The 27227-nt window shown below is 39.1% G+C and overlaps 2 protein-coding genes across 3 annotated transcripts in view; one reads left to right on the plus strand and one right to left on the minus strand.

The window, feature by feature from the left end:
- HSPH1 (heat shock protein family H (Hsp110) member 1) lies at positions 1–24853 on the minus strand. 2 transcript variants are annotated; one of them, XM_030882562.2, is made up of 18 exons: positions 24456–24853; positions 21820–21877; positions 19584–19724; positions 18721–18843; positions 16446–16545; positions 15169–15302; positions 14513–14757; positions 13660–13888; positions 11958–12064; positions 11591–11724; positions 9168–9376; positions 7415–7546; positions 4850–4987; positions 3845–3970; positions 2387–2494; positions 2166–2285; positions 1785–1946; positions 1–894 (listed from the first exon to the last, which is right to left on the minus strand). In XM_030882562.2, exons 1-18 carry the CDS (start codon positions 24560–24562, stop codon positions 688–690), a joined length of 2580 nt encoding a protein of 859 aa, XP_030738422.1. In that variant the 5' UTR covers positions 24563–24853; the 3' UTR covers positions 1–687. The 2 variants fall into 2 exon arrangements, with proteins under 2 accessions (XP_030738422.1, XP_060144020.1); XM_060288037.2 differs by lacking the exons at positions 21820–21877; positions 24456–24853 and adding an exon at positions 19850–19959.
- Positions 24088–27227, plus strand: part of LOC132593851 (uncharacterized) — a 9986-nt gene continuing 6846 nt past the window's right edge. Inside the window, exon 1 of the mRNA XM_070044079.1 lies at positions 24088–25285. Coding sequence (XP_069900180.1) covers positions 24561–25202 — 642 coding nt within the window. The 5' untranslated portion in view covers positions 24088–24560 and the 3' untranslated portion in view covers positions 25203–25285. The remainder of the gene's footprint in view (positions 25286–27227) is intronic.

A 27227-nucleotide genomic window follows, 5' to 3' on the forward strand; every position in this document is an offset into this window, starting at 1 on the left:
TTTAGAAATGACACCATAAGATGAACTTTATTTTAAAGCTCTTAAGAGGCTTCACAATATCAGTTACAAACAGAATCAACGTTTCCTCCACGTTACACCTTCACATGACACTGCACTGGGTAAGGAGAGAGAAATTGTAAAGGTTTTGTTCTGCATGCTGCTAACACATTTCACTAGCTTTTGCTTTTAGTCACTGGATTTTTAATAATATCAAAGCAAAAAGTGATATTCTATTGGACAGAATTAATTTTAGAAAGCCCTTATGAAGTCAGACTTAGTCTTGTTTATAAACACCCACACCCACACGCATGCTGAAACGGAGAGCAAAATGCAAGAAAACTACCTTGGCGGAGCAATGCTTGAAGAGTTTAACCACAGCCCTCTTGAATACACTTTATTTTCTCCAAAGACAAAAGTCAGTTTCATCCTCAGTGATGCAAATGGTAATACTGCACAGAAGCTTAGTATGAATTCACAATTCCACAGGAATCTGAAGTTACCAAGGCAATTTTCCCTTTTAGGATCATAAAGACTACAGACTTAAGCTTTTTCTTTTTCCATATAATACACAAAATTTCTAAACATCCTTAAAAAAGAAAATATAAATAGTCTCAGTATGTCATGTAGAATCACATACCATGGCAAAAATATTTTATTAATTGAAGCACTAAGTCAGTTTAATGTCACCTAGTCCAAGTCCATATTGATGGAACTCTTCTCGTTAGGGTAACATTCTCCATTCTGATGTGGAGGTTCAGCACTGAAATTGTTTTTGCCTTCTAAGTCCTCTTCCTTTTTATCAGTACTCGGGCCGTTTGGAGTTCTTTCCAGTTTGGGTGATTCAATTTTTGGTTTGGGTTGTGTTACAACAGGTTCACACGTGTTATTCAACTCCTAAGAAAGGCAAACAAAACTAATAATCAGACTAACTCCAGTTCATTTTCAATTACTTTCCTACATACCCGAACCAGTATTTTTCTACCAACTCTCAAATAACTCCATTTGCTCAACACATTTGCCCAAAACTATAGCTTGAAGCCTGATCAAAAGAGATGTGAATATTCTTCTATGGTATGTCAGGGACTTACTAACTACTCACATATTATTAACCCATTTAATCTCACAGCAGTTATTAAAAGGTAGGAATTATCATCCCCACCTACGGAGGAGAGGTTAAGTAACTTAACCTCAGGAACAGAAAAAGTAGTGAGCAAAGAGCTGGAATTCAAGCTTATAGCCCATGACCTCAAAGGCTCATGTTAACCTTCACTGTGTTTGAATATTCTTCCAGGCAGAAAGCAGTTCCTTGGTTTTCTTCCCAACTTCCTTCAAGCCTCATGCGCTCAGCAAGGCCTGCCCTGATGAATACTGACCTGGGTCCCTCTCCACCGCCCCGAGTTTCCTAATCCCTTTTGACTGTTTTCCCCTCGGCACTTAACACAATCTGATATCCTTCCACGCTTGTTTATTGTCAAGTCCTCCTCACACCGGCAGGTGACTTCCATTCTTTGTACACTGACAGTTAAACTCCTAGAACAGTAACTGGCACATGGTAGGGGCTCAACAAATGTATTTGTTGAACTAAATGAACAAATGAAGAAATAGAAGTTTAACAGAAACTTACAAGGTATTCCACATTTTGTAATGTCAATAACAAACTCAGAAATCTGGTCCTGGGATGAGGTAAAAAGATTTAAGCAAAAACGGCTACGTTCAAGGTTCAAAGGATTGCAACCAGAAGCCCTAAGAAAACCCAGCAGTACACACCAGACAATGCCACGCACCTTTATTTTTGCTCTAATTTCCTGAGCACGCACGACGGGATCCTGATCGAGACTCTTTTTGGCCTGAGCGTTCATGATGTTATTCATCCACTCCATCACTTCATTAACAGACTTCTCCACCTTTTTCATTTCAGACTCATCAATATGGTTATATTTCTCATCCTAAACGGAAAAACTTGGTCATTCTGTAGAATTAAGTGTATTTAACAGTAACATCTAACTTGACCCAATTTTCCATGAAGTTCACGTGTACCTCTGGTCTCACACACCAAAACCCAATTTCTCACTTAGGAACGAACGTTTGTTCACAATGAAGGTTCCTCAGCTTAAACGCGAGCTTATAAATCGAGGGTGGCGTCCTCGCGCTTTACAGAGACTTACGTTGCTCCTGAAGTCAGCTGCTATCTTGGCGTAGTGCTGCAGCCTCTGTCCTAGTTCTTCAAATATTTTGGGCCGTTCTTCAGCTTCTTGAAACCGGACTTTAATTGGAGTGCCAATTTTCTAAACCCGAATGTAATAAATTAGTATTTGTCATAATTGTATTTTAGAAGTCTGTAATCTGAAACCCAAGTACTGCTTTCTAGGGGGAGAGAAGGGCCTACCATTAATTCCTCCAACTTGTCGACATACGTCTGCTTAGCCTGGTCCTCTCCTTCTTCATAGAGCCAGTTCTCAGTCTCTGTGAGCAGCCTCAGAAAATTTTGATGATCCTACATACGGAACACAAGAATCAGTATTAGTGGCAATCTTACTTTAAAATAGTCAAAATGGTCGTCCTCAGAAGTGTCACACATCAAGTAGCTCATTTCATTTCTAGGAAGGCACTGATTAGCTGGATTCTCTTCACTGAAAAGTATCCGGGAGCGTTAAACACTGCATTATTAGCGCCATACAATATTTTACAAGAGGGACTGACAGTTATTCTTAGGCCATTCTCTCTTTTACACAGGGATATTTGAAAATTTGTGGTAAAATGCTCTCATTGACTTATAACACTGTATTTCAGTAGTCCGATTTTGGACAATTTGTACACTGAAATGCGGTTATAGAATCATAAGGACTTTCCTGGTGGTCCAGTGGTTAGGACTCCGCGCCCCCACTGCAGGGGGCGTGGGTTCCATCCCTGGTCGGGGAACTAAGATCCCACGTGCCTCGCAGTGCAGCCGAAAAGTAAAAAAAAAAAAAAAAAGAATCATCTTCCTACTCTCCAAAACAATTAGGTCTCAATTAGTAACTTTCTACTCACTTCCACAACTACCAAATACTGAAAGGAAAACTAAACAAGTTGACAATTCAATCACTGAACACACACGAAAGCCATTCCTAACAAACTCACATAAAGTATGCAGTTATACTCTGGCTTTAGGAGGTCTAGCTGGTTTGGGTCATCTCTACCTCAGAATCCCAACCATAAGAAATCCAGCTTCAGAGCTGAGAAAGAAATACAGTACAAAGTAGCCTCAGGATCGTAGGACTAAACAGACTCCCAGTTTACATTCTCCTAAGTCCAGAATTAACTCCAAAGCCACTCGAGATTTCTAACTGGCCAGTTTTTCTCCAAGGCCCGTCTTTCACAAATGAGCTTCAGGGATCTGCTTAGAGCCATACTGCTCCTGGGAGCTGACAAAAGCCTAAGGGGAATAGTGGTGCCTGATAAACTCTGGAATGACTGGATGAACAAGTCTTATGGGATAAAGCAATGACAGAGAGCAACCAAGGCACCAGAGTCATAAAAAAAAGTCTGAGGCCTTTGAAAGCAAGGATTTTCTCTTATTTATGTTTCTAGGCCACAGTAACTGTGATGTCACAGACTATGAATAAAAGTGCCGAGCGGTTCTTTCTTTGATGGTAAAAACTCAACTCAGTGGATAAACTAGAATAAAATGGCACATCACTAGTGAGCCTCTCCCTCCATGACTCTGTTTATACAACTTCTATTTCAAGCTGTTTTGTTTTCAAAGAGCTCAAGTTACATAATCTAGTAGAGGTTTAAACGTCAAATTTGATATTAAACACTTCATAATGAGATTATCTGAATAAAAACAGAGCCCTAAACATACCTGCTCACATATAAATTTTTCATATGGTCCACACAGCTTGTCCCTGAACTCGTACACATATTCCTCCACTGCGTTTTTAGCATCATTTCTCTCTTTCTCCAATTTATCCTGCATTATCATCTTACCCTGTCAGGAAAACAGAAGAGGTTAATTCTAGTCTTCTGCTACCTGTAACTATATTTTAACTATTTAGACTCTGGAGTTAACAAAATCAAGGATTATATCCAAAAAAAAAAAAATCAGTCTTAACAGTTCTAATTTATACCTTATAAAATTCTTCCAACAATTCCTACAAAGTTCTTCATTTTCTAAATACACAGAATGAGTTTTTTTTTAAACATTTTATAATAAATTACATAGCTTTCACATTTCAGATTTAATACTAAGGAAAAAACCAATCTATTGCTTTTATACAATTTTGTTTTCTTTTATGTAGTTACTTGGTTGTCTCCTACTGGGATTAATACTGACCAATGTATAACAGCCACACAATTCTGCCACCACATTTTAAAATCAAGGATAAATACATGTACTTAGAGTCTATTTATTTACCAAATATAAACGGAATAGAATTATTAAATTTCTAAATACAATGTTCCCATATCAGTAAAAGAAAAATGAACCTCAATTATTTCATATATGTAGACTACAAAGAAGCATAATGTATTTTAACAGAAATATTCAGTGTGGCCTGAGATACCAATTGTATCGCTCTCTGGGCTAGAAGATATTAGCACCCGATTTCTTCATAAAAACTTGGGCAATCAATTTTATACCAAGCAGAATGATCTATGGTATAGATTTCTTTAATAAGGTTACAAAAATATAAACAAAACTTGCTAAAAACAATTTAACTGAAAAAACCATTAGTTTTGGCTTCATCCTATCCCTAAAAATTGTATAGACTTATGAGAAAGAATTATAGCCATTTATCTACTAGAAATATGCGTAAAAGGGCCAAACTAAACACATTCCAAAATAAAAATACGTAAATGAAGCACTTACCTCTGTTTCTATGTACATGTTAAGAAGGTCCTTCCCTAACTGCCAGACCAAGTTGGCTTCAACTGGCAGCTCAACATTCACTACCTTTATTTTGGGTTTTTTAGCTTCTGGAGGCTGGTCAACTTTCTTTTCATTAGCCTTGGGAAGAGGGGTAAAAAAAAAAAAAAAAAAGGAGAAATTCTTAAACAGTCCTTGAATAACAAAAATCTCCCTATCATACTTACTGAGGACTCAGGAAAAATTAAAATTCCTAAAATCATAAAATTGGAAGAATGTATAAGAGATCATCTAATTTTCCACCCATGCATTTTAAATCAGGGCTGCAGTTACACTTAAACATGCCACACTTCCCTAAAAGAATTCACCAGGATATTTTTCATTTCCTATTAAATTTAAATTTAAACTCTCCTGCTAAAGCTTTTCTTCATCAGTCCTTGCTTTCTAATCCCTTTAAGCAATGTTTGCGACTCCAAAAAGGCAAACATATTATTATTAAATTACCACATCTTTAAATTATAGCCTACAATCTAATGTTAACACCAGATGGATTTTGACCAACTACTAAGCATGTTAGGATCAACTCTATTCCTGTAATATATATATTTAAGGCCCTATATCCCAGCATTAAATGTGCTTTAATTACAATTATCACTACACTGATGAGTGCCTTTTAAAATTTCCTGAATTTGGAAATTACGTATGCACACGTATATGTCTATATATATACATCTCCTTATTTCTACTATCTGGCTTTGAGTCATACCACTTCTCATTAGCAACTCTGCAAGGTCAAAAGATTTTAAAGTCTTAAAATGGAAGCAAATGGAATGATGTAGCAAATGCTAAGTTTATTGTCAGTTTTTCCAAAATATGTAAATACAGGGCTAAAGAAGTATCTCCTACGGCCTTGAATTTTCCAAGCCTTTCATAGTATTTTCATTTCTGCAGGTTCCTATAAGCACAAATGACAAAGAACGCAATTTAGGAAACTCAGCTGTAGGACAGATTAGAAGATAACCAAGGGTTATGTAACGTGTACCCTGATTGGCTGAGATGGTAAAACAGGGACAAGCCCACGAGGCACAACAAGCACCGACACTGGGGAATTTCGGGGAGTTATGAAGGATGTTAAAATTCTAGGCTCTTTATATAAGAAACTGGGACTTGAAAGAGGTTCAATGGCTTGGCTAAAATTATAAAGACAGAGATGGGACGAGACCGCATGTTCCCCAGACTTCTGTTTCAGCGTTCCTTAGAGATCACATGTCTGTGAAGTGCTGTGAGCTGCATCCCTAGCAATGATCTGGTCAGTCAGCCTGCAATGTCCATGTCTTCTTCTTCCCTCTAGTGCACGAGAACCCCCCGATATTTTGTGCATGCTCTGGGGGCATAAAACACAGAAAGAAAAATGACACCTACACCTGGCAAAACACAGGAGTGCAACAGATATTTGGGAATCAAATGGATGACAGTCACATATATGCAGGTTAAGTCAGGATAAGACTATCTAGCCGAACAAAATTAAACCAACTACTGACAAAACCAACGTATCACAAAACGGCATTCGACGTGGCACAGACGAGGAATCCTCCAAGGGGGTCTGTGGTAATGTTCCAAAGGGTTTGACACTAGTGGTCCCACTGACAACTAAGAACGTAAGATGCTACCCAGTGTCGTGCTCTAGACAGGTACTAAGACCACTGGCCTAAGTCAGTTAATGCTCAACGCTAAGTGGTGAAGGGGAGGGATGCTGAAATTAAGGAGCCAATCACTGCAAAGAAAGCAATGCTGCTACACCATCATCACATACCTCTTTAACAGGAGAAAACGAAGGTTTCCAGAAATCAGAATCAGGACCTGCAGCTCATATCAGGGCCCCCAAGGGATCAATCAGGGCATGGGAGATTAAAAACCAGAACCTTTTACCAAGTGCAACGTGCATTTGGACCCCAAGGGACAATTCTGTAATTCATGTGAGGGTAAAGAATTCTGTCCTCAGAATGAGAGAAAACCAAACTACTAATGAAAGTTAATGATTTACATCCCACCTGCACAAAGAACAAAGTTCTGCAAAAAGTGCCGATCTGGGATAACAATGGAAACTTATTACCAGATCATCATAATTAATTTATATAAATTTGACAGGTAATTTGAGAGGAGAAAAAAAATTTACTAGACTACTATAGCCCGCGTCTTTATCATTGGATGAATCAAATGGAAACTAATCACACAGCACCAGGACGTATCTGTTTCTGGTGCTCGCAACTGCAGATACTCTAGCACTAGAGAAGACAACAAAAGGTATGCATTCGCCTCCTGTTGCTTGGAGCGGCAGTTATTGAAGGGAAGCTTTCAGGTCTAAAAAGCAGGATACTCAATTCCCTCAGCTGAGGTGGAGTACCTCTAACTGGTTTTAGTTGGAAAATATAGAAAATTATCAGGAAAAAAACCCTACATGGAATACGATAACCTGGTGCTTGCTCTTGAAACTGCGGATTGAATGATATCATTAATGATCACATGTTGCAACACTGTCTAACGGAATGAACTGGAAGAGTCACTCACTTTGTCAGCATCTGGGGTTTTGTTTTCTTCTGAGGGAAGTTCAGGTGAAGGGGGAGACTGTGAGGTTTGACGACCACCAGTTTGTACCTGGGGCTGTGTTCCAGCTTCATTGTTGTCTTGCTGGATATTTTTCTGAAATGAAAGCCCAGGCACAAAGGATGTAGAAAGCAGGTGTACTTGTATAAATTTAAAAGGTTATCGGGCACCAAACACAGTACACTCAATTTCTGAAATCTTAATAGGTGGTGGGGGGGAAAGATGCTGATAAAAGCATACAAACACAAAGTACTTGAAAACCTCTTAGATACTGTAAACCTGTAAGAAATTCTTTGAATGATAACAGTTAATGTAGTTAAACAAGTAGTAAGCGTTTTGATTGATGTGATGACAATCAAGAACTCTCGTTCAAGAAGCTTCCATCTAGCCTTGTACAGATATTAACTCTCAAAAGCATAGGAAGCAGATTTCCTCTAGGCCTCTCTCCCAGAAACAAGCTCCCAAAAACCTAATTTCACAGCGGCCGTCACACATCTCGACACATCTCCATTTCAGTGAACTGAACAATTACATAAAACAGCCGACGATCAGTTATCTGGGGGTTCATCACCTCAGTTTAGAGAGACGCAAGACCCTCTCTGTCCCCACTTTCTTTTCGTGATCCAACTATTTACACCTCAAAAACTCCCAGCATAAAGAACAAATACTACATGTTGATAGACACCTCAATCCCCAGTAAACCGGTGCTTGCTATGGTCTTTTCCCGCCTTTGGGAGAAGCCTGGAACATTCGAATTTAACTCCTTGCTGCCCACCTGGAAGTCTCTCGTATTTTTCTTTCAGGGTTTCAAGATCCTAAGGCAGACACTGAGATATCCAGAAGCAAGGCACTCCTGGTGTATGTATATCCAAAAGGTACTAAGAGACTGGAGACAACAGGCATTAGAATAATGGTGTCTGTAGCCTAATGAGAAAGTATGTGGCCCTGGTCATTTAATTCATTACACTGAAGTTCTTCTTGATGAGAACAAAACGAAGGCTCAAATGCTAATGTTCCTTAAATGTTCTAGGAACGATCATAGTTATAATACCTTCTTCACATCTGAACTGAAACACTGTAACTGCCTACACCTCTTCATTTAAACTATTTCTGATTATTACCCAGAAATGAACTATAACAGCTCATCTATTTGAGTTTCCTAGAATTCTTCTGCAGACCATGTAAAACCAGCACTCGTGCTGCCGCAGTCTATCTACATTAACATCGTGGATGGTAACGTCTGTACTCCAGGCGGACACTTCGCCTCCTCCCTCCCTAACACAGCAAACCGTGTAAATAAAAGCACGTAGGTTCTAAAACGCCAAAGCCAAATTTTGCCATACGATCAAAAAATAAAACCAAAAAACCCCAAAAACCACAGCATTAATATTTGCTATGTATTTCACTAAGTAGCTCTTGTATTTAGTCTTTTTTTTCTTAATCATCAGTCGGCATTTGATTTCTCAAATGGCCTGTGTCTTTAAACGAACAATTCAAAGAACCTTTACCCACTCTAAATTATCACATGCCAGTTCAAATAAAGCTATACAGAATTTAGTCACAGTTCACGAACTCCACGCTGTGTATTACTGTCCAATCAACCAAAATTTTAGCCACAATTAAGAAAAATATATTTTAACCCTTCCCTACCCATCTCTTAGGGCTTAGAATTAAGTCAACTATATACTCAAACTCAAAGGCTTACCCACAAACTTACCTCGGCGTCTGGGTTTTCTGATGGCCTCTGATTCTGACACTCCATGTCTGCTTCGACAGAAGACACTTCGTTCTCCTCAGCTGGGATTTTCTCCACCATAGACGCTGTAGATATGGTGAAAATGCCGTGCGTATTGACTCGCACTTTGACTTTCACTCTAGATTTTTCTCCATCCTTCTGTGCCGAAACATTCTGAACTACGAAGCGGCCTAGACCAAAAAGAAATTGACAATTTCAGAACTGAATCTAACTCTATCAAGCAAAGGCTATATATTGCTATTCCAAAATCTCCCCGTTTTCTCTACCGAGTTACATTTAAGCCCTTTAATGTATACTATAAACATAACCTCTTAAAATAGACTCAGAAGTACACAGTCTAACTTATCACACTTGGGATTAGTTTTAATATGTCATAAAACCTTCAAAGGCAAGGGCACTCTTGTGACTTTCTGTTGGACACTCCGACACAGACACTGTGTGAAGGCTGATGACAAGCTGCCCCCGCTGCCTCCTACCCTATTTCTCCAGGTGAGCACAACCTCGACGTGGAAATCCCAAGCGTGAGGCAGATGATATCGAGTGCTTCCTGCATTCTGATTCTGTAGGGCCTTTCCCGGGAATACTGTTTTTCTGACTGAATGATCCAAACATTTTCCTATGTTTCAAATAGGAGAGGTGAGCTAAAACTTGTATCAAAGCCTGAAATTATCATGCGTTATAGAGCAGTTCCAGAGCATTCCTGAGTAGGAGTTCAGAGTGCTGACTGACCCAGACTCTCTGGGCTTGAATCCTGGCCGTGTGACCTGCTGTAAGTTACTTTATCTGTGCTTTTGTGGTCTGAGTTGACAAGTGTTTTACACTGAAGCACTTATAACTATGGAACCAAGGGCTAAGTGTTAGTTATCACCTCCACCAATAGTAGTACTGTTACTACAGAAACCAGTAAACAAAATTAAGTAGTTTGAACCTGTTATGTGCAGAGCACTATATGGGATTTAATAGCCTTGTAATTAAGTGCTGTCTACACAAACACACAGAAAGTTAGATTTATTCAGTAGGTCGGTGAAATATACTGGAATAGACCTTCATTAATTATCAAATCATGAGGTTCAGGAAATAATTACCAAAAGATCCAGTTAAAGAAACAGCATTTACTAAAGGGCATCCAAGAAGGCTCACAGGAGAGAGAGGTAAGACGGCTCTCTAAGTCTGTGCAAGCTTCTCGGTTTTGGCGATAAAATGAAAACTGTGATGCCATGCTAAAGAGCTTAGATTTTATCCTCTGCACAATGGGGACTAGAATGCAGCCTGTCAAAATTTTAGTCTATATTCAATGATTTTCTTAAATTATCTATAAATAAATTCATAAAAGCTGTTTTAAAAAATAAAAACTCCCCTGTGTCAGAACACTTTTAGTTTTAAGTACTAAGAAAGAAAACACAACTGGCCAGGTTAGACTCCTTCAAACAATTTCATTATGAAATGGTGTGGGGCAAAGGTGAGCCCTGAAGCAATCTAGCAATATCGGCAAATTTTACCAGTAGCCTGGGAAAGAGACACGCCCATTGAAGAAGATGCCTGTAGCTCTCCCACATTTTCAGAGTTAACTATGGGTCAAAATAGATGGCTAGTGTCAAACCTCCCCAGGAAAAATGTAGCAATAAAGATGTATTTTTTTTTTTTAAAAAAAGATTACAGTACAAAGGTACATTTGAGAAGTAGCTTCAATGGTTTCCAAGCCAGGTTTTAAGCAATATTCTGCAAGTAACATTTCACCCAGAGAAAAGGTTAATATTAAAAGTAGGTGATAAGGCTTCCCTGGTGGCGCAGTGGTTGAGAACCTGCCTGCTGATGCAGGGGACACGGGTTCGAGCCCTGGTCTGGGAGGATCCCACATGCCGCGGAGCAACTAGGCCCGTGGGCCACAACTACTGAGCCTGCGCGTCTGGAGCCTGTGCTCCGCAGCGGGAGAGGCCGCCATAGTGAGAGGCCCGCGCACTGCGAAGAAGAGTGGCCCCCGCTTGCCACAACTAGAGAAAGCCCTCGCACAGAAACGAAGACCCAACACAGTCAAAAATAAATAAATTAATTAATAAACTCCTACCCCCAATATCTTCTTTAAAAAAAAAAAAAAAAGTAGGTGATAAAGTATAGACTGTATCAGAAAAGGAAAAATACTCAAGTGCTCTTATATATATATACACTTGGAAGCACCAGCAGAGCACCAGCAAGTCATTGCATCTCTATAGGCCAGTTTATTCACCAACAAAACAAAGAGATTTTCCCCATCACCATTATTCCAAAATGAAAATGTCTTCACATGGCATCGTCCCACTCAACATTGCTAAGAACAGAAAAAATGTTTAAGTTTGCACACTGACTAAGTCAAGTCTTCAAAAGAGTAATTACAATGAATTGCTTACCTATTTTTGCTTCTGGATATGGAACTCCTTGAGGATCAGAGTAGAAAGCTTCCAGCTCAAAAGGCCCACTTCTCAAGAAGGTGAGCACTTTGGAGAAAGGAGCAGCATGGTTTCTACTGAACACTTCATGGACGCTAAGAGGAAACAAAGGCATTCAGCTCAAGTGTTCAAGCCCACTGTGCTATGCAAACAGAATAAACACATTCTAAGAGCTGTATCAATCCCATCTCACCATTTGTAACTCAGAATGAGAGAAATACTTTGGTAAGTCTGTTGTTGAAAGATCCCAGTTAATCAAACACTCTACCATGAAATTGATTTGCTAATTTTTCTTTATATGAAAATAAAGTAATTTTCTCCTACATACCCTTCAGCATCTTCTGAATCGTGACTCCAGACCAGAGATATTGGAAAAGGAACTGCATCAGTGACGGAAAATTCTCGAACTTTAAATGCTGGGGAAAGGATTGCACACTTCAAAAAAAAAAAAGAAAAAGAAAAAAATTATCATGAGCACATGAAAAATTTCACTCAGCTTTTAATATAAAAATCAATTCAAGCCCGCCTGCCACAACTAAGGAGCTGGCAAGGCACAACTAAGGAGCCCGCCTGCTGCAACTAACACCCAGCGCAATCAAATAAATAAATATTAAAAAAGAAAAAAAATCAATTCAAATAGAACGGGTAGGTTTAAATTCAAATTCGAAATTGCTTACAGTGTACGTGTCTTAAGCATAAGTGATTTATCATCTAAATACTATGGCAATCACTAGATATAAAGTTAAACAGTACAATGAATCTTAGGCTAGCAACTGTTAATTAGTAAGTTTCACAGGGGCTGAGGAAAAAGCAGCGGTCTTTCCAGAAATGCCCTGCTGACAGCAATTTTAATTACAAGCTGTATCACTTTTGAATGTGTATATACATCCAAACAGCTCTGTCCGCATTGCCTTTCAAATGTCTAAGACTGAAAAAGGGTAAAACCAAAATGTGTCTATTTTCAAGTAATTTTAGGAATGAAGGAAGCGATGGTCAATTCAAATTTAGGGTAGACAACACCCAACAGACCAACCGGTGGATTTAGACTTGTCACATAAAAATGACTGAACAGATGACTAAACTAAAAGTCAGTAAATCTCTGACTCTGTCAATAGCACAGGATTCTTCAGAAGAGAAGCCAAAAGAAGCTCTACTTCTACAGAAACTATAAGCTTCCGAAGTCCTAGGTGATTAAGAGTCAGTGAAGGAGGCGCACGCCACTGTCAAGGAGGAAGCAAAGACAAAAACCCCACAAAACATGAGGAATCTTGATGATGCAATGGATTACAGGCAATAGTCAGCATCTACACGTTCTTTTTTAAAAGTTTTACACAGTAGTCAGTCTAAATACTTTTCTGTAAAGAATCTACTGCTTTGTATTAAAAAAAAAACTGTGCTAACTAGATCAAATTTAAACAAATTAACTTAAAACTTTAGTTAAAACTACTCAGATTTGACTATAATATCCTACGTATAAACCAATACTAATTTTTTTGTATCAGTAACTTCTAGATTTTGTGCTTTTACTTTGCCAAACTTCATGCCTCTGAGCTGCCTCCTTATTTGATAAGCTACAATCAGTTTGGAGGGGAACAGCTATTTCATCAAACCACCTGTTAGCTAATACTCTTAACCCTGCAAACTTTCCCCAAATCAATTCCTCACTGCACCAGACTGCCGTTCCCCTGCCCTCCTTGGTGCTCTGTAACAACCGGCACCACCACACGGCTACTCTGTGCTCTACAGCCGTGTTTTCTATGATCCCCTCAGAATCATGCCTGTCCCTAATCCCCAGCTTGAGAAACACTAGCTCAGTAGTTCTTTGAATCTTAAACTTCCTAAACCTTCCAATACTTGTAGCAGATCCTGTGTCCCCACGGCCTCACGATTTGTGGAAATGTAAGTAACCCCCTTGTGGTGTCTAACTGGGCACTGGGCTCTGCTTTCTCTGTGACCCCACCTCGATGAAGTAAAGCAGAAATGGTTCAAGGAATGAGCCCTCAGACGGAGAAGGGCTGAGAAGGCAATACCTGTAGTGCACACCCTCTGGCCACTGCTTCATCTGCGTTGAGCGTCGTGCTCGTATCTTTTCCAAAGAATTTGGCAATTTTTTCTTTCACGGCTGGGATTCGTGTAGTGCCTCCAACTACCTCCACAGCACTCACATCTTCTACTTTGAGCTGAGTTTGTTCCAGCAATGAATAAAGGGGAACTTCTATCTTTTGCAGGAGCTCAGCACAGAGTTCTTCAAACTGTGCCCTTGGCAATTAAGAGGAAAACTTTAGAAATCTTTAGAAAACTTATCTTAAGGCCAATATCCTGTCCTATTTTTTAAAAAATAAGTCTTATCAACCCAACATTTTTTTTCCCCCTCAGACACCCTGAATTCCACATGGGCCAAGTTCAACCATACTGTAATTTGTAACTTTTCTTTTTCAAAAAATATACAAAACAGATGCAGAAAGGGCATGAGGAGAAAATCAATTCGACAGGTATTACTAGAAGAAATCACTTTTATATTAAGATTTCCATTTTATTCCTTAATGTTTTAGATGATCTCGTTTTCATTACTTTGAATATTTCCATTCTCTTCAAAATATTTCTGCAAAATATTCTGTGAAACCATTATTGAATTACTGGCCCAGAAATACTAAAAAGTGAAAATGACCCAAAAGACTTCACTACGAGGGCACTGAACACAGATCTTCCTAAAACCCTCTTTGCAGAAGCAACCCTAGTTCTAATGACGTCGACAGTCTTTCCAGCAGGTACGGTACAATCCTGAAATGTGGGCCAGGACTCACAACACCACAGCTAGAACTGACACGTGGACTACAGTTGCAGCAAGAAGTTTTCTTTAATCTGTCAGAATTCAAGACACACCTGTTCATCTTTCCCGAAACATCTTTGTCATTCATAAAGCACTCGATATTCAGTGGTAGGTCCGTGCTGTTAGAGCTCATCAGCTTTTTCAATTTTTCACACTCCTGATACAGACGAAGGAGTGCTCGAATTTTGGATTTTGCGTCCAACTTGTACTTAGTTTTAAATTCTGCACAAAAATGTTCCACTAACTTTGCATCAAAGTTTTTTCCTCCTAAGAAAGGATCAAAAGCTGTTCCCAGTACCTAATTTAGTTAAAACAACAAATAATCTGGTTATTTCAATCATATTTGCAACTAGAGTCTTAAATATTGCTATTCAAACAACCAAAGACTCCTAGGCTCAAAATTTCTATTTAAACTACAACATGAAATCCAAGTCAGTAAGGAGACGCGTAACTACAAAATCCAAACGAAATGTTAAGTCTCTAAGATGTCTTTAATTTTAATGATTACATGGAAGATAACCTTAAAAAGCTTTTCTTTCCTGAGCAAGAAGCTGAAACGATTACATCATCTTTATGGAGGATCAACCTTAGGAACAACTCTTGGTTAATATCTTTACCCCAAACTGTTCATTACCTCGAAGAGCCTAAAGTAATGACAACTGTCACACATGTAATATTTGGGTCACTTAGTTCTGATTTATGACTTTACCTTCAATTTTCCCTTGTTAAAGGCACAGGCAGACACTTGAAAAGCTGAATGTCCCATATCAACAAAAACCACTACTCGAGGTTTCTCATCCAGGCCTGGGAGATCCTGCTTATAAATTCCATAATTCAAAGCAACTAAAAAAAAATTAGTATGTTTCGATTCTTTGGTTCACATTTTCTTAGGAATTTCATTGTTACCAATGTAATCACACATGCAGGAAACCTGACTGTACTTCCATTAATTAAAAGTGAACATATTTCTTTTATATCTGACTTCATACTTTGTCCCTTTCTGATTTCAGAACAATGTTCTATCACTTTTAAATATATGGAGAGATGTGACAGAGAGGACATACGTAATGCAAAAACAATGGCATGTAAACCACGTGTAACCACACACAAACAATATCAGACTCATTACACAATACTTACATTTTAACCACAACCTGCTAGGAGACTGCTTATCCAAAAAAATTAAGAATTTAATATATAACTACAGCAACTGCAGGTCCTACCAATTAGATTCAAGGCAAATAAATGATCTATCTTAAGTAGTCTGTGTTAGCTTTTTCTGAATTTTGAAACCACTGTATTTCTAAATACGTATACTTAAGAACACACCTTTATCAATACTTTAAGAGTTCTTAAAACATCTATTAAAAACATACTAAACAAAGCCTTATTTGCTTTGCCTGAATACACTACATTGTAACTGACTTTGAGTCCATCTGTAATCACAAGAAGCTGATACAAGGTCTAAGAGGAGATAAGTGAGTGCTTTGCTCCCCACTATATCCATTCCTACCAAGGTGCCTGGCAAATCATACAGCTTAAATTAATATCTGATATAAGATGAATGATCAACTCCTAACCACATACAATCGGAAAGCATATGAGGGAAAAAAAAATTTAAGCTAAATCAATAGTCAAGGTAGTTGTAAAAGCCAAAATCATGAGGTTTTGGGAAAAGTTGTTTCTTAACTATAAAAACAATGTAAGGAAATAAAAAACTAAATCCAATACAACTAATTTAAAGGATTAAAAAATTTATATACAAGAATTTCCTAATGAAAACAGATTCATATATTTGAAAAAGTGCCAACTTCTCATTAAAACAAGCATCTGAAAGGCTAGAATTTTTGCTTTCAAATCTAACACGTTTTTTAATAGGCTGTGTTTCTACACCTACATGAAAGTGTTTGATAACAGGACCTGGTGTGTCTTAACTTTAGTTTCGAAAGTATATTAACTGCTACACAAAAACAGTTTTCTTCTTACCAGCTGTCATGTCATTCATGAGTCTCAAGCAGTTTAAGCCAACAATTTGTGCAGCATCTAAGACAGATCGCCTCTCAGCATCTGTGAAGAAAGAAGGGACCTGCAAACAAGAAGGGAAAGAATCTAACTTACCTAGAACACACAAAATAAAACATACAAATCCCTCACAACCATCTGTAATCAATTCACAATAGTCCAGCTAAATAAGTGCCTAGTCAAGTCACAAAACAGAAAAAGAATAAGTTCTTTAACTTTCAGAAACAGCAACTACTTTTGAAAAGATTGCCCTAAAATTATAAGTATCAAATTTATTATAACCAAATTTTAACCTGAAATAAAAACTAACCAGGAGTATTCGTAAGACATATTAACAGTTACTTAAATCTAACAAAAAGCTTTAAATTTAAGAGGATGAAATACTATTTCCAAACAAGTCTTAAATTTCTTTTGGAAATTATTCTGCTATGTCAACATTAAACGTAATTAAACTATAAAGACTACAGGAACTTAAAGATAATACAGCTAATTCTAGCCTCTGCCCTTTAGTTTGCTGTTCGTTGGTTTTAAGCATTAATCGTTGGGGTACCTTCTAATTCAGTAAACCTGTTCAGGTTACAAAAATGAAACTTTTTTGTCAAAGTCTGTTGATTTTTCTAAGAGGAAGAAGAACAAAATCAGCTCAAGGGATAAAGTTTCTTACGGTGTTGTGTTCTAGCTAGATGAATTCTTCTCATTGCCTTCTAGGGCAGCACTTTAACTAGCACATTCTTCCAGAAGAGCATCTAACAATACATTCATATAATCACTTAACTGGAAAATACCTAAGAGAAAACTTGGTACAGTGGCTTTCGCATTTTCTCCCCAAGTTACCTATAAATGCTTCAGAAAGAGTGACAAGAGCGAAGGTGGGTCTCTGCTCACCTTTCAAATCAGAACACTTTCAGTTTTCCATATTAGGTTATTTAAAGAGGGGGTGGGAGAGGAAGGAAGGACCACTGACTTATAACTTAATTCTTTAACTTTACCAGAGATTAATAGCATTTCTCCAAGCAATACCCAGACATTCCTTTAGTAGAACACCTTCTGTTTTGCAAGAGAAATTTCAGCCTTTCTGCCTCTCTTCTTGCATATCCCAGGATGCACTGCCATAAAGGCTTCTGACAGGTCTGGACAGGCCACCCTGCCAAATAAAAGATGACTTTTCCCCATAGCACAAATTTGCCACAGAGAATAATAACGTTGTGGAGGGTGAAAATTGGTACATAAGGACAAAAAAATATCTAGCTAGTTACAATGGCTTGTGGCTGTCTAAAGGACCACAGTGCAGAAACAGATACACACTAAATCTGTACTACTAGACTTTCCTGTGGGAGAGGTGCTGAGGTATAAAATGTATGGAAAGGATCCTTGGGGCAGGGGAGGTGACCCCCTGCCCTATACAGTCAGTCTAGCCTGGTTGCAATCGCCAGCTCACCGTAACAGCTGTTCTGAGACGTGGGCTAGGTAGAAAAGAGATAGTGGGCGAGATCAGAGTAGCTCTCTTAATTAACTTTAACTACTTAGAAGAGAAAAACAGAGAACTAAGTCTTCAAAAGAAGAAGGAAGGCCTCTCTTTTTCCTTGTTTCTCTAACCTCAATAATGAACACCTAATCTTATTTTAATGTATACACTTTCCCCCAGATCAAATCTTTACCTATAAATCAATTAACATCATATTTCCTAATCCCTTACATAAACGAGGGAGTGTTAATAAATCTTAATGTAAAAAAAAAAAAAATGACTTCTGTCCATTACAAATACTCTTTAATAACCTAATTATCAACTGTCCATTGAAAGTAGTGGGCTTGCCAATGCTAAAAAAAAACCTAGGTTTTGTCACTACTGGTAGGTTACATTTTAAAACTACTTATCACCAAGAACCAACTCTCTGGTTCTCACGTGTGGATAAAATTCTGAAAAGCTCTCGTGTAAGTATACAATTGCCTCTCAATACATCAACTAACTTTAGAATATCCTCCAATTCGACCAATCAGTCTGTATTTTCAAAAAGCCTGACAGGAGATATTGACATGTAACACCACTCAAAAACCTTTGCAACTTCTGGCTAAAATCACCACCCAAACCTACTATGCAATGCTGCTGAACACTATGGTATAGAGTGCAGCAGAATTCTGATCTCTAGTAGTAGGACAGCTTTCACACATTCAATACTAAAAAGTAACATGAAAAAGGCAAATTAAAATAAAACACGTTGCCTTGCCGAACTCTACTTACTGAAATAACACAATCTGTTACTGGCTTCTTGAGGTTGTTTTCAGCAGTTTCCTTTAACTTAGTCAACAGCATGGCTGTTATCTGTTCCACACTAAACAGATGTTCCTCATCCATGTACATTACCTGTATTGAGGAAAGAAAATGCTTTAAATACTGTAGTGCTAAAAGTTACATGCTAATAATATTAACTTACAAACATGATTACACATTCTCTTCCAGAAAACCTTTACTGTTATAACTGTTTAGAAAAGAAGAAGGAAAGGAAAGGTAAAAGGAAGAGAAAAAGGGAAAGGAAAGCAAAGCAAAGAAAAAAAGAAAGATTCTTCCCCAGAGATGAAGAGAAAAAAAAGCTGGGGCAGATTTTTCCCCTATCCAAAGTACTAGTCAAAGTATTATAGAAGATAGTAAATTTCCACTCTAACTGAAGAGATGAATCACTGGGATAAATATTATTTTGTGTAGATCATAAGACAGGAATGCCTCTGTAGTTTAAAAAAAGATTTCTGGTTGTATTACACTGTAGCTCTCCAAACAACTGCAAATGAGCTGTACTGGAACAGACTTTTGTTTGATATGACAACACAATTTAGATTTCTTTAAACACCATGAATTCTAAATTTTATAATTGTCAAGACGTTATGAGAAACACAAATTAAGTTACAGCAGTATATACCATTTGAATAATTTTCAAGGATGATTTAAACATAAACCTATAGTTTAAGAGAGACTAGATAAAAAATAAAAGACCATCTTGTCCAAATAAGGAAACTGAGTTACATATTTATTAAGAATTAAGTACTTTTCTCTGTAGATGAATTAAACAGTTTCCTAGTAAGGAATCTAAGATTGCTCGATTATATTACCTTTATTCCAACTCCACCATTTTTCATTGGAACCAGATCATAACTTAAGTTTTCCTTCTCCTTTTGAATGAAGGGGTCATTGAATGCTCGGCCATGAAACCTCTTGAAATTAGACACTGTATTGTTTGCATGAGTGATTTGCTGCAAAAAAAAAAACAAACAAACACTGAGATTTAAATTTTTTTCTAATTTCAACACCTATTAGTACTTACAGCAATTAAAAAGAAAGTCACTTGTACAACTCAAATCAGAGGGATATAAGTAACCTTCCCCAGAGCTCTGACTTTCTCCATCAATGAATGGACTTTATTCTTTCTCCTTTTCCTATAGAAATGCCAGGAGGGAGGCAGTGAGAGGGATACACACAGGCTTCAAAGTCTGCAAGATAAAAACTCAGATAGTGAAACTATCCCTGGAGCTCTGAACAAACCCCAAGAACTGTATGTATCACTTTATTTCATTCCTTTTCTCCCACTACAGTTGTTTTATACCTAATGAATAAATGAAAAAGGATATTTAGAAGCACTATAGTCTGGTCACATTTTTTTAAAAAAGGAGTTAATTGTTACAGTAATCTATTTGTTGAGTCGCTAAGTGGCCAGGATAAGTACTTTGTGCCACAAAATATATTGATTGCTACTTTTCCTATCAATAGCATGGAATGTTAATTATCTATACCAAAAAGCAGAAAACGCAAAGATAATTCAAAAAGTTTCTATATGAGGTAATGCTTTCAACTGCACGTACATATTTTTGATGATTAGGCTCTGGATATACAAGTCCCACTTCATAGCATATTTCACTCAAAGATGTCAGCAGTGGGAACCTTATTTAAAACACAAAAATAATTAAAAGATGAAAAACAAAGACTTCTAAAGTTATTAGTTTGAAAATACCAAAACCGTTTACTGTGTACTTCTTTCTCTGATCTACTTCTTTTAAAAAGAAAAATATAGCTTGGCAACACTAGTTTTCAAATAATATGGAATATTTCAAACAACGTTTAAGTACTAAAATTCCTTGCGATTATAAAACCGAGATGACATATGTCTAGTAATCTACAGGCTAGATCTAAGCCTCAACAGATTTTCCTCACATAACCACAAAAATGCAGTGGGATCTCAGGTCCGGGACATCAGTCTTCTCAACGGCCACATTTGGGGAGGTTGTTACTTCACTAGTGTCTCTCCCCTTTGAGCAGGTTACTTTGAGTGGGCACGGCCATTTCTCTTCCCTGCTTTGTTTTTTTGCTCTTTTGTTCCTCTCTTCCAACTAGCCATAATATAGTACTCCAAGGTTTAGTTTTCTTTTTTTAGCAATACCATTTTCTGTATTAAGAGAATTTTTTCAACTTTTTTTTAAACTAAATAAATCAACATGTAACACTGTGTAAGCTGAAGGCATACAGTGTATGTTACTTTGATACGTTTACATATTGTAACAGGTCTGCTTTCAGTCCCTTTCTTAAGAGCCTCTCACAAAAGGGATTTTCATATTTCATATTTATTTATTTTTCTCCCCGATCCCCAAAGTTCAAATTACAATGTGAGTCCTAAAGGGAGCCACATAGGTAAATTTTCAAGTCCCATTAATATGTAAAATTAATTCCAATAACTTATTTAGCCTAATTCATCTAAAATATTGTCATTTCAACATGCACTTGATGTAAACAGTTGATGAGATTGTTTATTTCATTTTAAGCCTGCAAAATCACATGTATTTTATACTTCACATGTTAATTCAGATCAGGCACATTTCAAGTGCTCAAGGGCCACATGTAACAGCGACTCTACAGGCCAGCACAGGCCTAGACAACAAGTTCTCCTCGTACTACCTTAATTATTAAGTAACCTGAAAACACTTTTAAACAGAGCTTCTTAGAAGTTCCTTCCATGAAAGGAAGCTTTTAACTCTTAAATGAGTATCATGAGAAACTTCACATGAAAGAACTTCATGTGTCTCGTTTTTAAGTTTTAAAAATTAGATACATTAGAAGGTAGGAAAGTTATTAAAAATTAAGGTTGGAAAATTAGAAAGTTAAAGGTCTTATTCAATAAAACAAAAGGAAGAGAAAAGAAAAAAAAAGTATCTAAGGGCTCATAAGGAGTATCTGCGTTACAATTCTAAAACTCAAAAATAGATAGGCTTAGGTATTTCGTATTTTTGTTTGTCTCTGAGATTTTACTTTTAAAACTTCTCTCTTAAAAAATGATCAGAATCCTCTTAAAGAACATACCTGATTTTTGGCTGCAACTCCAATTGTTCTGTTTTTTGATCCAAATGATATGACTGATCTAGAAGAAATTTTAAAAAACCATGTTTTACAAATGTTAAAAGCATAAATGTGGAGGTTTTTAACTGACAAGAGGAAAATTCTAACATAAATTTCCTACCCCCAAAAAGGAAAAAAATATCCTACCCATTCTAGGGGAAGGGGGCACAGCACAGCACAACTTTGGACTCCAAAGCTTTCGTCAGCTGCTTAACTCTGAGAATCCAATCTAGGTGGCAGCTGCACCCCACCCTGGCCCCCACTCCCGTCTGCTCAAGGCTCAGAGGACACTTTCCAGTACTGCAAGCACCAGCATAATTCTCCAGGCCCCAATTATCAGCAAGTGGACATTAACTGTGAAAATGCTTTGAATAGTTAGAGTATTATTAACTCGGTCCTAGCCACGATTAACAAAATATGGTGTAACCACTTCGCAGTTACCAACTCCATACAAATCTAAGCGTCACTATCATAGCTATTGCTGTCCTGATATATCATCTGACTCTTTATGATCAAAGGTTTTTAGATAAACGGAAACAAGTGGGCCTAAGCTATGCTTCCGGAGTTTAAACGCACAAAAGAGGGTCCTATACAGAAGACTCTACTTGAGGAAGCCAAGCAAAAATGATGCTGAGCAAGTACCACGACAGAACCAAGTATAAATGCTGAGCAAAAGGACTGAATAATCAGTTACATTTTAAGTCAGCTCTGAAGAGATGAAGTGACTTGTAACTGTTAAACAGCCTTCTGAGCAATGGAAATGGAATGGTAGCACAGAGCAATAAAGTCTTGTCAGAAGGATGAAAGTGAATTAGGTTTCAGATTACAGGGCAGGTAGGAATAATGGTGTGGTATGAGCAAAATGGGAATACACTGAAGGCATTAAATATCAAGCTGAATCAAATTTAAACTTGCTATAACAGAGACATCTTAGACCTAGATTATCTGAGCAGGTGCTAAGTAGCATCTTAACAGCCAGAGAACTGCTGGAGCAAAGGCTAGAGCTTAAAAATACCTTCCAAAAACAGAACAGCACTCCGAGCTCAGAGTAAACATACAGTTGCGGAACGAATTTACTCATTTTCCAAGAAGAGAATCAAACTAATTATACTAAACAGAAATTAATAGTAGCCAATGCAGTTGAGTCAAACATCTATTATATAAAAAACATTAAGGGAAACTGCAGTACTGCCCTTGGTTTACATTTTTGAGACACACCTGTCAGCTTTAGTTTCACAGTGGTCACTATAGCCACATACGTAATTTTTCTCTACTCTCCCTTGAACAACTCTTCTTCCTTTTACTGGACCAAAGAGAACAAAGATGTAAACTGCACCTAAGCATGAAATCCTGAGATACTATCTTGTTTCTTACTATACTCCGATCAGAGCCCTTCACACAGCTGAACTAAAACACTGTAGCTTTATAAAGAGGTTGATGCACGACATGCTCTGTGAATAGCAGTCTTCCTAACGCTACTGATACTGTCAATGTCTGGTTATCTTCTCACTTCCCTTCACTTTCATAAATGTTCATCTGCACTCAAATAGTGATATAAGCCCAGTCATTTCACCTTTGGGCTCGATGTTTCATTCTATGATTTTTATCTTGGGATTAAGGCACTAAAATACCTACACCATTTTCCCTGAGAAGTAAGCAGTTGTTTTTATCAATGTACATGCAGGCATGTTTGCATACAACATATTCAGAAATTAACACTCCCCTCCAAAAAAGTTGCTTATTAAAATGTTACCCTTTGCCCACCCCATGCTGCTGTAGAATATACCATTTAATTCAGTGACAACATCCATCCTCTAGAGGAGTTCTAGCACCAAAGTGTGCAATTTTTCTTTTCTCTCCTTATTTAAGCCGTTCAAAATTAAAGAAATTGGAACACGATTTAGGATTCCTCTTTAACGGCTTTCATAAAACGAGAAAAAAGGACGTTTACATCTTTCACAAATGATCCAAGAGTGAGCAAGAAAAGGTAGATTCATCATCAAAGGAGTGATTCTGTGGTCGCTAACTACAATCCGCCCGCTCCCTGCACAAGAAGCAGCAGACGAGCTCTGGAAGCTTCCAGCTCATTTCGAGATTCACAATGCGGAAGAAAAAGCTCGGCAGCCCCAGCTCTGCGGTGCGCAAAGACATGCTCGGAGGGAGGGGGACGAGCTGGGGGCGGCTCGGCCAGCTCAGAGAAGCCGGGTGGGGAAACGGGGGCGGCCGCGCAAGGAGCTGGCTGAAGCTTCTTGCCAAGAAAAAGGAGCGAAGTCTCGGGCTTGCCCGCAGACCGGCCCCCAGGAGGGAGCCCGCCAGAAGGGACGACCCCGGGGGACTCGACTCCCGGGCTTCTCTTGGCCCCTCGAATCCCGGAGACCCTTCTATCCGATTCGCGGCCGCAAGCCCCCTCCCCTACCCGGCGGCTAGGCCGCCGGCATCCCGACCCCACGGAGGGCGCACCGCTCCCCACATCGCCCTTCCTTCGCCCCGGCGCTCCGCGGCCAGCCGCAAACGTGGGGTCCCCGGGATCCGCAGCCCCCGCCGGCTTGCTGCCCTCGCCCCAGAACCTCCCCCCAGCGCCCCCGCAAGCTCCCACTTACGGGGTGCACCGGTCGCTGAACTCGTTGGCGATGGTCTCGATGCCCCCGGCCCGGGCCACCGCGATGTAGCAGCTCTGCGAGCCCACGTCCAGCCCCACCACCGACATGGCCGGCTGTCGGTCCGCCTCGGGTTGGTCTGTGTCCTCCGGCCGCCGCTTCCTGCCCCGGCTGCGCGCGGCTCCCGCGGGGTCCGGTCCTGTCACGCGGACGGACACACGGACGATCTGCCGGTCTGGCACCGCCGGATTCCCGGGGACAGTGGTGGCTCACAGAGGAGTAACCACGGGAGAAAGCTGCGCTCGGTCTCCGCAAGTCGTTCCACAGTTCGGGCTGCCTGCCTGGATATTCACCGGCTCGCTCACCAGCGTGCCGCTTAACTACCGACCCGAAAGAGAAGATCCCAGCGTCTCAGCCTTATGTATCGTACTGATCGGAACTTTCCAGAATCTGCGGCATTTACTCACCGGCGCCTCCACCGGCCCCTCCACGTGCCACTTCCGCTTCCTTCTTCTCGAGCCTTCTCGAAAGATTCCACCCAATGGGTGGCTGGTCCCTCTGGGGACGGCCGCCGTTGCCATGGCAACAGGACAGCCCTTCCGACGCTATTGGCTCAAACTGGCCAAGCTGACCCGCCTACGCCCCGCCCGCCCTAGCCTGAGGCTCTTTGCTGTCTTAATAAAACGGGCAACGAAGAATGACTCGAAAAATCGTAATCTTCGTTATTTACTAGTGGGCGATGGTATCTGACCCTTAGACTCGAAGGAGAAGCTGGGCGGGCGGAGACACACCCCACTCCTGCAGAGACCCGAGACCCCCCGGACGCCAGAGAGGTCGGCCCGCTGTCAGGAAAGCGTGTCGGGAACCGTAGTTCGACTGGGAGACCGTGTCGCCTTGCATGCTGGGATGTGTAGTCCCGGTCGCAGTGCGGGCTGGGAGCCGGCTTTGTCTTGGGGGACTCGCGGGAGAGGGGGAGCTTCCCTTTATCGCTTTTCGCTCGTTTTCCAGCCACAGCGTTATTTTGTTTGCCTGCTTGTTCGGTATTCGCTTCTATTATTGTCTAGATTACACCACGGCTGGTGAATTATGAATTAGAAAAAGGAATTTACGTTTCAACTTCTAGTAACAAGCGTAAGGGTTTGTGTTAAATATTCTTGTATTCATCAGCGGCAGGATATTCTCTTGTGGAATAAAATGTCAGGGTTCTGTGGGTTTTGGGTTTTTTAAGCGAATTTTAGGTGTGGCGTAATTTGGAAAGCTCTCTGTGGTATCACTTTCTGTCTATTTTTGATACAGCTGACTTGAACGGACCTTGTTCTGCCCTGCCACTCCCGAGTCATAAATTACAAGTTTTGCTTCTTGCTTGATCAGAATCAGCTTTTGTTTCTTTCCCTGAAAAGAGGTATCCCTGTTAAATTCTTTTCAGTAATGAGACGAACATAAAAAGAAAAAAAAAAGGAGGGTAACTCTGCTGGTATTGTCAGGTCTTTTCTACCCTTCAGTGTCCTTTTAAGTTTGCTCCTTGCTGACGCTCCCTCAGGGACGTAGGAATACATATGAAATCCGTAGGAATTTCGACCTGAAGTTAGAAAAATTAAGAGTATGGCAGTCTTTAGGAGGTTAAATCAGAGACAAGGCTAAAAGGCCAGGTTTATATTGCATACAAAATCACTTGTATGTTTGACCCGGCAGTTAGACAAAAGGTACTTAATCCTTACGTGCTTCAGTTAACTCACCTTTAAGGTGGAGAGAATTTAATAAAATAGCCTCTAAAGGTGACTGTATTCATAAATTCGAAAATATAGTTAGCTATAATTATTTTTGGTTTGCTTTACAAAAACTTCTTGACTCCCCCGCCCTCATTTTTTTTTTTTTTTTTGGTATATGAAAACCTTATATTAAAATCCATGGAATCATAGCATTTTTGAACAGAAATAGAACGTTGAGATTTTTTGGTCTGCTTCCCACATTTTTATAGGAAGCTTGTGCAGAAAGGAGGAAGGAACAGTTCTAGGTCTTTGGAGCCAGACAGGTTTGGATCAGATTCAAATCCTGGGGCAATACTGATATGCTTTATAGTACAGCTTGTGGGAGCCCCTAGAGTTAGGCTTCATGGGCTTGAACCTTGCCTATGTGTACTTATGAATCGGCCAGCTCTGTGACCTTGAGCTAATTACAAGCCTTCCTGTGTGCCGCCTCACAGGATATGTGTAATGACTGAAAGGCTATTTACATAGCAAGCAAAGCACTAAACGTGCGTCGTTATTATCTGATATCCGTTTAATATTCTTTGAATTCTTCCTGGGGCTTCAGTTTCAACATGGGTAAAATGGACATATACCTATCTTGTTGGGAGAATGGAAGGATTAGATATAAATAAAACATCTAGTTTGGTAATAGATATTCAGTAAGTTGTAGTAATAGTAGTAGTAATACTATTCAAGAAGAGCCAGTACCAGAACTTTTAGCTCAACTTGTACTGTCGTGGATGCCGATTTTGTGTAGCCCCCTTTTATATTTAATCAGTCCACTTTAACTATTTATTTACTGGAACAGATGAATGAGTAGGGGCCATATGAACTACCACATTTATTATCTAATAATGCATTTATGATGTTCTTAGAATCCTTGTCATTTTTATTACTTTATTACATTTTATTTATTTTGATTTATTATGTTTTTAATATATACACAATTTCTCATACTATTTCTACCATAGTGTCAGAAACTTTAGAATAAAACCAGGTAAAAGTAGTCCCAACAAATTGCTATCTT

The sequence above is a fragment of the Globicephala melas genome, chromosome 18, assembly GCF_963455315.2.
Source record: "Globicephala melas chromosome 18, mGloMel1.2, whole genome shotgun sequence".
In the NCBI taxonomy this organism is placed as follows: domain Eukaryota; kingdom Metazoa; phylum Chordata; class Mammalia; order Artiodactyla; family Delphinidae; genus Globicephala; species Globicephala melas.